We start from the raw sequence: 14,764 nt of genomic DNA, 5'->3' as shown, positions 1-14,764 counted from the left end.
GGGGGGGGGGGGTCCATGTCATAACGACCGTCGATTGTCTCTAAAGTTAACACGTGTTGCCAATCGAGGTGTTTCAGATGATGCTTACCAAGCCAAACAAGTTAATGAAACTGTGTCGTTTAGTGTCCCTAACTCGGAAGCTTTTTTACGGAAGAAACTGTAAAATTCGTTCCATGGGGCCACAGTGCGAACCAAGAAAGAAAGAAAAGCAGAAAAGCCAAAAAGCTTCGGTTGCAAGATCGCTTCGTTTTATTATAGAGAGATTCATGGAATCTTTAAGCTACTAAAAAAATGGTATCTTTAGTTTTATTACTCCGTTTTCTTCTGATCTATAATCTTACTGGTCTCTGCTCTGTTTTCGTGGTCTGATTTTACATAAAAGTCTCTGTTTCTTCTAGTCCTGTCCGATCTCGTCGATCAGCGATGATAATTTATGGTTTTGTTTTATGGGTCAACTTCTGATTTTGGTATTTCTGATAAAGTTGGTAAATTTACTCGATTCCACTGCCAAATCGTACGCATCATTTTTTTTTTTTTTTGGTTCTGCAGTACGTTTTAATTGCTCTGAAACTTTAGTTATGTTTCTTTTTTTTTTAATTTGGTTATGAAATTTACCAACTTCATGTCTTGATCTGTAGAAAGTTTCCGAAAATTTTATTTTTAATGTTGAATGGGTTTTGGTTTTTGAGCTAATGACTGATTCTTTTGTAAAGAAGATGCTTTGATCCCAAGACTTGCGTGTACTTGTTTAAATAAATTCCTTTAAGTCACTCGCTTTTATATGAGTCAATCATTTGCTTAGAAGCAATCTCGGGAGTAGCAAACAAAGAAAATTAGCTCTCTTTCCCATTTGTTTTATGTTTCAATTGCGGGATCGAGGGTAGAACAAGGAAGGAACACCGTTTAGTTTTGATTCAGGACCAAAAAAAAAAACTGTCTTTTGATTTTTTGTGTGTGTGTGTTTGTGTTTTCCCCTTTTCTCTTAACCTTTTTAGGCTTCTTGTGTCTTAACATTGATGTAGTAATGGGAGCAGCTGAAGCAAGAGCATTGTGGCAAAGAACAGCGAGTCGTTGCTTTGCTGTTCATGAAGATGCTAAAATGGCTCCGAGGTTAGCTTGTTGCCAACACCACCACCACCATTCTTCGTCCGAAAAAAGCAGCTTTTCCTCAGCAAGTTTTGGAGATTCCTCTGATTTCTCTTCTGATACCAAATGGTGGCTCAAGGGATCAACTGAATTTGATGAGGAGATTACAAACTCCTTTTTTGAAGATACCACCAAATGCAAGAAATTGCAACAATTTGTCGACTCGATCGGGATACGAGAAGAAGAAAAGGAAGACTACAGCTTAACTGGCAAGAAAGCTAACGCTACAACTCCTTGGTGGAGAAGCACGACTGATAAAGATGAATTAGCTCTCTTGGTGGCGTCTAAATCGATTGATCATAATATCCAGAATTGTGATCTTCCTCCACCTCAGAAACTCCACAAGAGTATTCACTGCACGAGTGGCGATAAAGGGTTTAAAACAGCTGTTAGATCCCCATGGAAACAAGGAGTTTGGAGCGATCGGTTTGAGAGATCTTTGAGTTACAATAGTAGCACAGAGAGCAAGAACACGAGTCCAATGTCTTCTCTTAGAAGCGATGATCTAAGCAAAGCTCAGCTTTTAGAAGCGTTAAGGCACTCTCAGACCAGAGCAAGAGAAGCAGAGAAGGCGGCCAGAGAAGCTTGTGCTGAGAAAAACCGTGTGATAACAATCTTGTTGAGACAAGCGAGTCAGATGTTGGCTTATAAACAATGGTTAAAGCTTCTTGAAATGGAAGCTCTTTATCTGCAGATGAAGAAGGAGGATGAGGTAGAAGAACAGATCAAAGGAATGAATCTGAAGAAGAGGAAGCAGAGAAGGGAAAAGAAGAAAAAGGGTGAGCTTGGGAGATATATGATGGCTTTTGCATTAGGTTTTAGTCTCATTGGTGCTGGTTTGCTCCTAGGTTGGACTGCTGGATGGTTTTTTACCTTGTAGAATCTTGAAAATGTCTTTTGTTTGATCACTCACTGATCTTTGCAAGAGTGTTTTTTTTTTTTTTAGGGTTTATAACTTCTTCACTTGGGCTCTAAATTTGTGTGTATGTTGTCTTAGTGTACTGTATGTATTGTGTGATATTTCTGTTATAGTTCATCTCTATAAAAGCTATTTTGGTTAGGATCTATCTGCTTTGAGAGTGTTTGTAATCAAAAGAACTACTAAGGATTGGATCTCCACGTCAAAATATCTAAGATTCGGATCCACATATACGTGCAGGAGAAAATGTCAAATAATATTACATGTATATTTTATAAACTAATCCAAGTTTGATTAGGGATGTCAAATCGGGTTTGGGTTCGGTGTTAAAATAACAGTTTGAATTATTTTATCTATTTTTGAACAGAAAATCCGTCTAATCTCATCCTGTATCTGTCAGAAAAATTTATGGAAGTATATAAACCAATGTTTTTAGACACGGCCCGATTTAACCGTGACCCGGTAGGTATTACGGTCCGGATAACCTCTAAAACCCGAACAAATAAAAACCCCTAAAGAATCGGAAAAACCCGCTAAAAATCCATGAACTGGTGGTTGAACTGGCGATCAGACCAGCGGGTTGGTCTCAAATTAAACACTTACTACTACTTAGACATAGAATTTGTTTTTGTCTTAAACTAACGAAACCCAATATTAATTGGGCCTTCACTTTGCTGCCTCTTTCTTTCTTCGATGACACAAAACCACACTTTGTTCTTCTCTTCGTCTTCCTCCTCTCTTCTTCTTTCAATGATTTCTTCTGCAATTATTCTTACTAACTCTCTTCTTCTCATGCTTGATTCTCTTGCACATGATTGATCAAAGATGAGATTCCAACAGTTCCTACTCCGAGCCTTTTCCGGCACCTCTTATGAGGACTGGATCTGGTGCTTCTCAAGATAAGTCGCAGCTCCAACCATTGTCGCCACCATTTTCGTACTCAAAGGTACTGCTTGTAATCCGAGCATACACAACCCTTGTTATTGATCCATCAATTTCATCTCTATTTTTCATTACTTCTTCAATTCAAAGATTCAAGTTTTAGCCTTTTCGTTTTCTACAGATTTGGATATTTCTATTTTTTTGTTTTAATTCATAATTCATGGGTTTATTGTGGTTTCTCTGAATAAGATTCGTGGGTTTTGTTTGTTTCAGTGGAATTGTTTTAATTCATGTATCTTTCTCATCACTCTCAACTTAAAGTTTTATCATTGAGTTGTTTATCTTCAAAGTTAAGAGTAAAAAACTTAAAACCAAATTCCTCTTCATATTTCTCCAAGTCTATTGGTTGAACATACAACTTCTTAGAGGTGGATGATTGTTCGGTTGCCTCACCATTAGAAGGGTAGACACATTAGTCTCTTGTAAAATAAGTCAAGGAGAGTGAAACCTAATATTAGGCAAAATTCAATTATACGTAAACCACAATAGCTTATAGACAAAGAACAGATCACCAGAGAATATAAGATAGTATTAGAACTTGATCACCATGGTAGTTGGATTCACCATTTCAGTTGAATCATCAATGACTAACTATGCTAGAAAGCCATCCTTTTATAGTACCTTAGAAACCTTGTAGGAGACCTTATCATGGCATCCCACAAAATTTCTCTTTCCACATACACCAAGAAAATATAGGTCTTACCAATCATATTATTGATTGGTTATGGTAAAATTTCATGGTCGGTAACCTGTTAAGAATATAAGATGTGATTAGGAACTTATTTCGATTATATGAGAAGATAAAGCTTTAAATATAATAGGACCTCATCAAGTGATTCGGCCTTGGTCTTTGTGATCAAGGCATCATTTTTTATTCATCGCTCTCATCCTGATTGATTTTATCATTGATTTGCTTATTCTCCACTTTCCAGGAACAATAACTCTCTGAAACATGCTGAGTTGTTGTTTTTTAACAGTGGCATGATTCATGGTTCCTGCAAAGGGCATAGAAACATACATATATAAACTAATAAACTAATGAAAAACGAATTTCATAAATAAAACAAACTATTTATATAAGTTTACCGAAACATCTGACAAAATCATTTCTATGGTTTCTCTGGAATAAGTGGTGTATTGCTTCCAAGTATGAATGATTTTAACTTGAATTTGAATTGCAGGAAGCGCAGCCATTTCCGTTAAGCCGTAAACAAAGTGAAGAAAGTATGAAGGTATTATTATCCCGCTTTCATGAATAACATGTATTTATAGCATTTCAAGATTAAGTAGGTAATTAAATCTTTACCTTATATATTTTTTGATTTGAATCAGTTAAGGATAAAATTTTATTAGATTTCCTAATTGTTTGCAATGAATTGAGGAAAAAAACGTTTTGGTATGATATTAAGAATATTTTCAAATGACTGATATCTTTGTCTTTTGCGAAATCAGTTATTGATATATTCGGTATGATAATTTTTGGTAACTGTTTGTGCAGGTTTTAATAATGATCGGTTTAGTTTTTGTTGTTAAGGTTTTAGACTTGTTATAGTTAATATTTCATAGATATCAATTTGTTTTTTCGATTATCGTTTTTAATATAATTATGATTGTATTTCAAGACTGGTTAGTTGCTATAAAAGGTATGTTTCGAATATTATGATTTTGGGGGTTTTAATGTCAAAGAGTGTTGATATGGTTGGTTTCTAATTCTCTAGAAGCCAATATTTACAGTATTATGATAAATTAGCATAATTATCTCCCTAATTGTTTATTGTGTCCTATATGACAGATATAATTATTATCATATTTCAAGATTGGGTTGTTGCCATAAACGGCATTTTGCGGATATTCAGATTTGTGGAGGTATAATGCGAAAGAGTGTTGTTATGGTTGGTTCCTAATGTTCCGTAACATAATATTTTGTTTGTGATAAATTGACATATTTATCTCCCTAATAATTTAACACAATTTGTTCACAGGTCTGTTTGGAAACAATTGTATTCTAAACAGGATCCGAATAAGATAATACTTACTACTAAGGATCCGCGTCCCATTACTTCTGTTAGATTACCATTTTGTCCTCATGTGTTTTTTTCCTTCTTATTTTTTGTAAATCGTAGGGGCATTATATGTCATACATACTTAATTGTTTTTTTTATCCTTGAGTGTGCTTAGTATAGATACAGTCAAATATTATTTTTTATATGTGGACCATATTTGACCCAATTTGCTAATCTAAGGCCCAAATGTCCTGGAAACAATTTTGAGACCCAAACATTCTGTTTAGTATATTGATTGCTAGGGGATGTTCAGGATTTGTTGTTTTAACTTTTAAGCATGTTGCGCGGTGCATAGAAGAGGAGTTAACGGTTATTATCAGCTTTGGTTCAAGTTTATTCTTTCTTAGCTTAACCAAAACAAATATTTTTATTTTTTTGCAACATTGGTTATGCAGTTATGTATACGGGTTTAAATTTGACATATCCTCATCATCTAATGTAGTAGATTTCATATCTCTGTTTGTTCATTGTTGTTATCTTTTAACAAACAAACAAAAAAAAAAGAATATTTATTTGTTCGTGATCATGTAGAATATAGATGGTCATTATTATTTTTCCAATTTTATTTTTAGGGTCAAATTTGATATTATTTCTCCGTATTGATTCTGAATGATAGTTGTAAGATGCTTTATTGAATTCGCAGGAGAAACATATATTGTCGATGATCATTGCGTACTACAAACATAAAAAGTTCAAAGTACATAGCAAAAAAATTCCCGAATTATAATAAACCAATATTCGATTTCCTTGGATGCTATGATCGAGTTCCAACTTCCAAACCACCAAATACAGCTCTAAATTATAGTCGAATTTAAAGTCCAACAAATTCTTGTCTGATATAATAAATTCGAGTATTCTTTTAGCCGTTATTTTTTTATAAAAACGTGTTGTACATTAAATATCTTAATATGTGGTGCAAAATTGTATTATGAATATATGATGATACAAAGGACAAAACATTAATAATTTCAAAATTCCCACCCAGACAAGTCTTGGTTCTATGCGAGTACCATCTCCGCGTCCTCGTCTTGTCGTGTGTCCTACAAGAACATAATATTATTACAGACACAGTACTACAGCTTAATATATGCACATGACAAAAATATTGAAGGACTAATTTGTCAAATATAAATATATCCCAAAATGTAATGCAAAAATTGATGAATTAACATGTTCGCTAAAAGACTTGGATCAGTAATTACCTTATGTAGTAGTATTGATTTTTCGAAAATACTTTTGAATGAAACGTATACATGTATAGATCTCGAGTTTAGGATTTTATCATGTTTGCCTGTTAGGTCTCGTACTGATTATACGTATACAAGAGGCGTGGGTGGTGCATATACGGATGATTCTTTTTTTTTGGAACAAACATATTTATGGACCAGTTCTTAACACACGTATATTTATTATACCCATCTTACATTTCGGAAAATGAATTGAATTAGTTTACAATTTCCACGTGGTGTAATTGGGATCTATTTAACGGTAGTATAAGTTTTGGGTCGAATACAAACAGATGCGTTAGGAAAAAATCCTAAACATCGTTCTCTATGGTTATTATTTTTGTGGACGTATTTCGATGAGTCAAAAACTTTCAAACCCTTGCTTGTTTGTTTGAATTGTGTCTTTTGAGATTCACGAAACGAAGTGCTGGATTGATTATATAGGAAATAGCACGTACTGTCGTTTTTGTGTTTGATAAACGGCATGACATATCATCTATGGCCCGCCCGTTTTCCTCTTGTTACAACAGGCCAAGTCCAGCGAAGCAACGAGGCTTCAAGAGGGCACAACCGTCCTTTCACATCTGGTATTTATATACATCTTATTAATAGTTTGGTTTGCTACCTAGATCCAGTACCGTCTGACTACTGACTACTACTGAGTTTCTTCCTAGCGACATTTTTAAGTATCAATGAAGCTTGAGTACAGAGTACTGATGATATTATTAAACATCTTGGAACGAAGTAGCTCTCTATCAGTGTAATCGAAAGCGAACAACTTATGATTTAAAAAGTTCAAAAATTGGTGTATATATACTAATTCTAGTATACTAATATACAGTATATTCCAAACACATCAAGAGAACATTAATCGGGAACCCCATGATACTCATTTCAGGAGTCTTGTTTTTTGTTTTCTATGAAAAAAAACATAACAAATACAGTAGTAATTATGATAAATATCAATAGTCATTTTAAAATGATTATTTGATACTTATTAAATATATATGGATATGGGTCCCGATAGCTATTGCATGAACAACGATGGAAATTGGACCGAATTAGGAATTATGCTAGGTTGTGAATTATACTTTCCTACAAAATAAAATAAAAATAACAAGTTCTTACAAATATTTCAGAAGTTTGAATCAAGCTTCAATGATTTAAAACCAATGATTTACTATAATAAGCAGCTACATAAAAAAAAAAAATCAATTAAACAAAAAATCCCATTAAAGCTTAGCTAGAGGTAGTATTTAGTAAAGTTGCACCCATACATATAATTAATTACTTATCAAGATCGTACAAACCTGATAACTAATTTAAGAAACAGGTATCTCTAATTATTAATCACGTAAAACGATAAACTAGAAACAAGAAAAAAATAAAAATATACATATGCATTAACTTAACGTAGCCAACACAATAACGATACAACGTACACGTATAACGAATACGACACAATCGATAGCAACACTCACAGACACGCCATGAACTGACACTGATACAAGTCTCCGTCTACAAGCCACGTGGCATCATCTCCGGCAACAAAAGGCTCCGGCGACCAGCCACCCCCGGTCATCATGAGCTCCGGCAGCTCAATACCTTCCCAGAAATCATCTGCGTCTGCCACGTCGTCGACATCTACCATTTCGATGATCTTGACGGCGTTGGCTGCTTTGGCCGCCGCGACTTGGATATCTCTGGCCGTACACGTGGACGGTCGAGGTAGATCGTCGATTTCGTCGGGGAAGTTAAGCTGAGCTTTCCGACCTTTGAGACAAAACGCCGCCACGTCGTAGGCTTTAGCCGCCATCTCCGGCACCGGGAAAGATCCGAGCCAAATCCGAGATTTTTTGCGGGGCTCTCTGATCTCAGAAACCCATTTTCCCCATCGACGTTTGCGAACTCCGTGGTACACTGGATGCCTTGTCGTCGAGCTGGTTGCTCTACCGCCTCCTCCGCTACAAGATTTAACGGCGGACGCGGTGGGGGATTGTTCGTTGTTGGCAAGTGGTGGTGGTGATAGCTTCATTCTCTGTTGTGACATTAAAAGAGTTTGTTATGTGTTTAAGTCACACCGTTATCTCTACATTTATAATCTCATCCAATCTCATTTTCTAACCAAAAAGCGTTACTGCTCCATATTCGAATTTACCTATATGCCCCCAACATACATATTGATTTTTTACTTTATCAAAATCTATAAAATAGTATCACTTAATAAAAATTTCAATAAAGAACAAAAAAAAAAAGGAAAAATGTTGAATAGTAAATCAGCGAGGATTGTTACGATAAGCAACTGGGTCAAAAAATAAACCAGTGATAATACTATTAATGTAAATAACAAAGATATATTTGTTACTAAAATAAAACACTGCGCAAATCTTGCATAAGAACAAAAATCTAAGATCATGGGGTTAATTGATGTCCCCGATGATAAAAGTTTTAATGTCAAACTAAACTAAGAAAGTTTATATGTCAAATCTTTGTCTCCCAGCAATCGGGAGTGGTGGGGAAATGTTTTCAATAGCTCTCATGTACTGCTGACGTCCTGTCCTATATAGTTTGAGCACTTTTTCAACAAATTGTTAAAAGTGTGTCCATGGCAAGAAAAAGATAGTAATTACCCTGTTATAATGTCTTATGACTAAATTTAGTTGTCGATGGCAAGCAAAAGAGTAATTAACCAGGTATAATCTTATATCCGAAAAGATTACGAACTTAACGTCTATTAAGAGTTTTTTTTTTTTGAAAGTATATATAGTTTGCAATGTATTAATACCTTAATTAATTAGTAGTTTAGTACCTCCTGATCATATCTTAACATTTCACAGTCAACATTCCGAAGTGAACATGCGTATTCACTATACACGTTGCATATAAAGAAAAGCCCTGAACATTTAACTCCAAATCATATTAACTTTGGCCAAAAGATGACAACTGGAAAATTATAGTATATGTGATTATATTAATTTATTATTTTAATGAAATCACTTTATTAGGTTTAATTTTATGTGTATGCATGCCATGATCGTGAAAATGTATCTACAAAGATCCCTTTTTTCTTTCCTAATTATTAACTTATTAATTTGTGTTATTTCATATACTTGGGCAACGCAGGTCCACAGAGGTTACCTTTTTTAAAATAGCATTGATTATTTCTTGATCGGGACCATAGTCTGTCTAAACTCTAGTCTATACCACTCAGAAATCTACACTACTCAAAAAGTTATCTTTTAAGATTTTGCTACTAAAATCACCGTTACAAAGAATAAAAACTCTCCATGACAGTAAAGATTATTACAAGAGAAAAAGACAACTAGCTGAAGTTATTCTTAAGAAAGGAAACAAAAAAAAAAAAAAATTAAGATATCACAAGAAAATCACGTCTTCGTAACGGTGATTTATGATTTAACATCAAAAGGGGGACTTGATAAAAATCACCTGAAGTCTATGGTTTCCACATTGTGTAACCCATCACGTCACTATACAAATTAACAAGGACATATCGAAAATTTACTCCAAGTAATAGTGCGATCAAAATATTATTTAAAAATTAATACTATTTTAATAAGGGGAATAGCTAGCAAGAGGAGTTACAAAAAACTCTCTTTCATCTTACATCAGATCATTTACGACTTTAATTACTAGAGATATCAGTTTTGTCTTCGGTTGCGTTGTCGTAACAATGTAAACACTTGTTCGTTTTTCAAACAGTAAGTAACTGAAATTATAACAGTGTATGTGTGTGTGTGTGTGTGTGTGTGTGTGTGACGTCTTTTGTTTTTGGATTAAGCTTCAAGTTTTTGTTCTGCCATACGATGAGCATTAAGTTTTTGGTCGGTGCTTTTTGCCCTTTTCGTGAGTGTTTTTTTTGTTATATGTAAAGTAGTCCCTTAATTTTGGTTGAAAACAAAAAAGGTGACGATTTTTGTAGACGTTACAAACACGTAGTTCATTTTTAAAATGAATATATCAACATCTATATATAGACGCCAAAATACATGGGATAAAGCTTTTGATACAACTCTCAAACTAGAGTCTACAATCACATATAAAAGACATAACCAATTTGGATCATTTTTGAAATATTGATATGATATTAACCAGAAAATAAAATATATGATTTGAGACTTGAGACTCAATACAAGTGAATGTACTGTTTGTGAAAGCTTCTGCAGCTCCATCAAACCTTCCTTGTATCCTCCTCTTTAATTAACACTACAATTTAGCTGTCAGTTTCTCAGGGTATTATCGAAACTGAAAGATGGGGAAGTAGCGAAAAAGGCTAATAATAATAACGATGATCGCAGCCCATCTACGGCCCAATAAATAATATTAGTTTTTTCATGGAAACCCGAATCGACATGTAAACAGCGGCCCATTTAGAAATTGGGAGGGAGGAGCCCACGTCTCTCGATTAAAGGGATAGTTTAAACACGTGAATCACGCGGTCCCCACACTTTAGCTGCGTGTTTCTCACACCGCCATATATTTTTATACCCACTCGTGACTCCATCCATTTTTNCATCCATTTTTCCCAAAAACATTATTATTATTATTTTTTTTTGCATATACTAGAATTTCATGAGCCGTATTTTCAATAATTTGATGATAATGTTTGTTTCTTTTTGAAAGTGATGATAATCGTAAAAGTGAAAACGATATAAATCAATTTTGTTGTGCAGTGGCAGTGGGAAGGAACCAAAAATTAATAATAAATCATACGTTCTCTATCAAAATTAATACGTTACAGAGAAGAAAGAAAAAGAAAGTGGCAGGCGCATTTCTGAAATATAAATAAATAAATAAAAAAAAAAAAGAAGAAGAAGAAATCCAATAAAAATTAAATGCATCTCACGTTCTTCTCATTCTTCTGGTCATCTCTCCTCGATCCACGTGAATATCACGTGCTTTTCACGCTCTCCTCCTCCTCTCTCTATCCAGTTGGCTGGCGTGTGTTGTATAATTGTGTTCAAAAAAAACAAAACAAATACTAGCATCAAATTACTACTCTATTTTAGTATAACACAAATTATTTCCGTTTTTTTTATATGTCTACAAAAAATATATATGGTAAAAAAAAAAAAAACATGGAAAACTATGTAAACATATAGTATAAGCCAACATTTTAAAAGCTTTTAAGTAACAACTAGTATTATTAGTACACAACAAAATCAGTTTATTTAATCCTCTCCTCTACTAACGTGAACGTGAATGGTTGATTTGGTCAAAGTTTCTGGTGCTTGACCATCAGATTGGCATACTTTTGATATTTTTATTTCTGAAACCATCCAAATTTTATTAAATCCGAAAGCAGATTACTAATTTTGGGTTAGGTTATCCCTTTTGTTTATTTTCCATATACTATAATTAATCCTTAGTATATACATATGTGCTGTACATATATAAGAATCTAATCAACCCCATTAGATCTACACCAGCTGAGATAGATCTGATACACACAACTTTATAATTAATCAAAACCATATATGTAGTATGAATATATGTATCGTCAATTATTGACCAAAAAAGAAGAAGAAGAAAACATAAACATATTTTAAGGTTTAGAACATCGTCGTGTATCAAAGACAAAAGACAAAACTATTAGCCGGACCAACTTGACCAGACCCGGTTGAAGTTAACACAACTCTCTCTAAACTGTAGTTAAATAAATTGAAAGTCTTGTGTTTTTTTTGTTTTTTTGGGGGGTTTTTTTAAAATAAAAAAAAATAAAAAAGAGCACGAAGAACATGCGTCGGTCTTTCTCTCTCTTCCTTGAATTCATTCAATTGGCCACGGCGACAAAAGAGGGAGCCCCGATTGAGAGAAGAGAGCAAACAAAACTGAATCCAAAACACAATTTGTACTTTTTTTTTCTTTTTTTTTCTGCACTCTCTTCGATTCTTAGGGTTCTTTTTCGGGTAATTTAGGTGATTTGTTTGTTCATTTTGGGGTTGGAGAGATATATACAAATTTGTTTTTTTTTTGGTCGGATTGTTTTGTGAGACAAAAGAAAAATCTGAATTTGAGGAGATTATCTCGGTGGAGGAAGATTTGTATCTTTTTACTGGTAAAAATACTAACTTAATTTTCATTGAAGATTAAAAAAAAAAAAAAAAAATCAAAATTTGATTACTTTTTTGGTGTGTGTTTGGATTTGTTGTTATGTTTTTAAAATAGGGCAAGATCTGAGATCTCTGGTGGGTGTTCCATGCAAAGCTGTTGCTGCTATAGTCGGCCGTAATTTCGCATCTGGGGTTACTTCTAAACCCTAGAAGACCCTAGAATTTGACCCAAGCATAAAGATCTAAGGGTTTCTTCAAAAAAAACCTCTCCTTTTCTTGTTTTCTTTTGGATCCAAAGAAGAAGCAGAGATGAATCATATTGGTGGCGTAGTGTGGAACGAAGATGATAAAGCGATAATTGCTTCGTTGCTTGGGAAACGAGCTCTCGATTACTTGCTTTCCAATTCTGTTCCAAATGCTAATCTCTTGATGACTGTTGGCAGCGACGATAACCTTCAGAACAAGCTCTCCGATCTCGTTGAGAGACCCAACTCTTGCAACTTCTCTTGGAACTACGCCATTTTCTGGCAGATTTCCAGGTCAAAGTCCGGCGACTTGGTTCTCTGTTGGGGCGATGGATCTTGTAGAGAGCCTAAACAAGGTGAGAAGTCAGACATCGTTAGGATTCTTAGTATGGGTAGAGAAGAGGAAACCTACCAGACCATGAGGAAGAGGGTTTTGCAAAAGCTTCATGCTATGTTTGGTGAATCTGAGGAAGATAACTGTGCTTTAGGATTAGATAGAGTTACTGACACTGAGATGTTTCTTCTTTCTTCCATGTACTTCTCTTTCCCTCGAGGTGAAGGTGGTCCTGGCAAGTGTTTCGCCTCTGGTAAACCGCTTTGGTTATCTGATGTCGTCAACTCGGGTTCTGATTATTGTGTTAGATCCTTTCTTGCTAAATCTGCTGGCATTCAGACCATTGTTTTGGTTCCTACTGATATTGGTGTTGTTGAGTTAGGCTCCACTTCATGTTTGCCTGAGAGCGAAGAGTCTATGTTGTCTATAAGATCATTGTTTTCTAGTACTTTGCCTCCGGTTAGAACTCTGCCGGCTGTTGCTTTACCCGTTGTTGTAGCTGAAAAGATTGATGATAACAGAACAGTTACTGGTTCGAAGATCTTCGGGAAGGATCTGCACAGTTCGGGGTTTCTTCATCAGCATCACCAACAACAGCCACATCAACAACAACAACAACAGCAACAACATAGACAGTTCAGAGAGAAACTCACGGTTAGAAAAATGGATGATAGAGCTCCCAAGAGATTAGATGCATATCCCAATAATAATGGGAATAGGTTTATGTTTGCAAACCCAGGCAGCAACAACACTCTTATTAGTCCTACATGGGTGCAACCGGAGAACTACATTAGGACGAACAGTGTGAAGGAAGTTCCAAGCAAAGATGATTTCAAGTTTCTACCTTTGCAGCAAGCATCGCAGAGGCTGCTTCCTCCTGCTCAAATGCAGATTGATTTCTCTGCTGCGAGTTCAAGGGCTTCGGAGAATAATTCAGATGGAGAAGGAGGCCCAGAATGGGCTGACACGGTGGGGGCTGATGAATCTGGTAACAACAGACCAAGAAAACGCGGAAGGAGACCTGCAAATGGAAGAGCTGAAGCTTTGAACCATGTAGAAGCAGAGAGGCAGCGGCGTGAGAAGCTAAACCAGAGGTTTTACGCTCTGAGATCCGTCGTTCCCAACATTTCCAAGATGGACAAAGCGTCGTTGTTGGGGGACGCTGTTTCTTACATAAACGAGCTTCACGCCAAGCTTAAAGTCATGGAAGCAGAAAAAGAGAGGTTAGGGTATAGCTCAAATCCACCAATCAGCTTGGATTCGGATATCAATGTTCAAACCTCAGGTGAAGATGTCACAGTGAGAATAAACTGTCCGTTGGAGTCTCATCCGGCTTCTAGAATCTTCCATGCATTTGAAGAGAGTAAAGTAGAAGTGATTAACTCGAACCTGGAAGTTTCTCAGGACACAGTGTTGCATACGTTTGTGGTAAAATCTCAAGAGTTAACGAAAGAAAAGCTGATCTCGGCATTGTCTAGAGAACAATCAAGTTCTGTTCAGTCAAGAACATCATCAGGTAGATAGCCTTTTCAGAGACAGAAGAAGGTGGAAGTGAGTTTGTAATCAAGAACCGGTTTTGAATGGTTCTTTTTTTCTTTTTTCTTCTAGGTTTGCTTCTTTTTTTGGTTATATACCTGTAAGAATCCTTCAAACTAGGATTTTAGAAGTTTTATTGACACAAGTAGACAAGGTTGGAAGAAAAAGATAATGTTTAGAGTTATATCAGTTTTCTATGTGTTGGATTTAGCTAAGTGTTGATTGGCAAGTCAGTAAAGCATGTGAAATCGCGATGGAGAAGTCGAGCCAGTGGAAATTGTG

The 14,764-nt window shown here is 35.3% G+C and overlaps 3 protein-coding genes and 1 long non-coding RNA gene across 9 annotated transcripts; 3 read left to right on the top strand and 1 right to left on the bottom strand.

Annotated features, from left to right (window-relative positions):
* Window positions 139-2,213, top strand: LOC104759232. Of its 4 annotated transcripts, none has more exons than XM_010482190.2 (2): window positions 139-294; window positions 1,023-2,213. In XM_010482190.2, the coding sequence occupies exon 2, from the start codon at window positions 1,025-1,027 to the stop codon at window positions 2,024-2,026; it is 1,002 nt and encodes a 333-aa protein (XP_010480492.1). In that variant the 5' UTR covers window positions 139-294; window positions 1,023-1,024; the 3' UTR covers window positions 2,027-2,213. The 4 variants fall into 4 exon arrangements, with proteins under 4 accessions (XP_010480492.1, XP_010480498.1, XP_010480486.1 ...); XM_010482196.2 differs by having other exon boundaries at window positions 156-294; window positions 996-2,213; XM_010482184.1 differs by lacking the exon at window positions 139-294 and adding an exon at window positions 301-485.
* On the top strand, window positions 2,711-5,271 carry LOC104759218. Of its 3 annotated transcripts, none has more exons than XR_762806.2 (4): window positions 2,711-3,011; window positions 4,189-4,239; window positions 4,800-4,899; window positions 4,990-5,271. It is a non-coding gene; the product is annotated as an uncharacterized LOC104759218 (long non-coding RNA). The 3 variants fall into 3 exon arrangements; XR_762807.2 differs by having other exon boundaries at window positions 2,712-3,011; window positions 4,800-4,873; XR_762805.2 differs by having other exon boundaries at window positions 2,717-3,011; window positions 4,800-5,271.
* On the bottom strand, window positions 7,524-8,371 carry LOC104759207 (ethylene-responsive transcription factor ERF023). Its single transcript, XM_010482165.2, has one exon. The coding sequence runs from the start codon at window positions 8,344-8,346 to the stop codon at window positions 7,774-7,776; it is 573 nt and encodes a 190-aa protein (XP_010480467.1). The 5' UTR covers window positions 8,347-8,371; the 3' UTR covers window positions 7,524-7,773.
* Window positions 11,999-14,690, top strand: LOC104759197 (transcription factor bHLH13-like). Its single transcript, XM_010482157.2, has 2 exons — window positions 11,999-12,372; window positions 12,483-14,690. The coding sequence occupies exon 2, from the start codon at window positions 12,677-12,679 to the stop codon at window positions 14,468-14,470; it is 1,794 nt and encodes a 597-aa protein (XP_010480459.1). The 5' UTR covers window positions 11,999-12,372; window positions 12,483-12,676; the 3' UTR covers window positions 14,471-14,690.

The sequence above is a fragment of the Camelina sativa genome, chromosome 3, assembly GCF_000633955.1.
Source record: "Camelina sativa cultivar DH55 chromosome 3, Cs, whole genome shotgun sequence".
NCBI lineage: Eukaryota > Viridiplantae > Streptophyta > Magnoliopsida > Brassicales > Brassicaceae > Camelina > Camelina sativa.
Note: the sequence above shows the minus strand (reverse complement) of the source record. Positions and strands in the feature narration are given on the sequence as shown.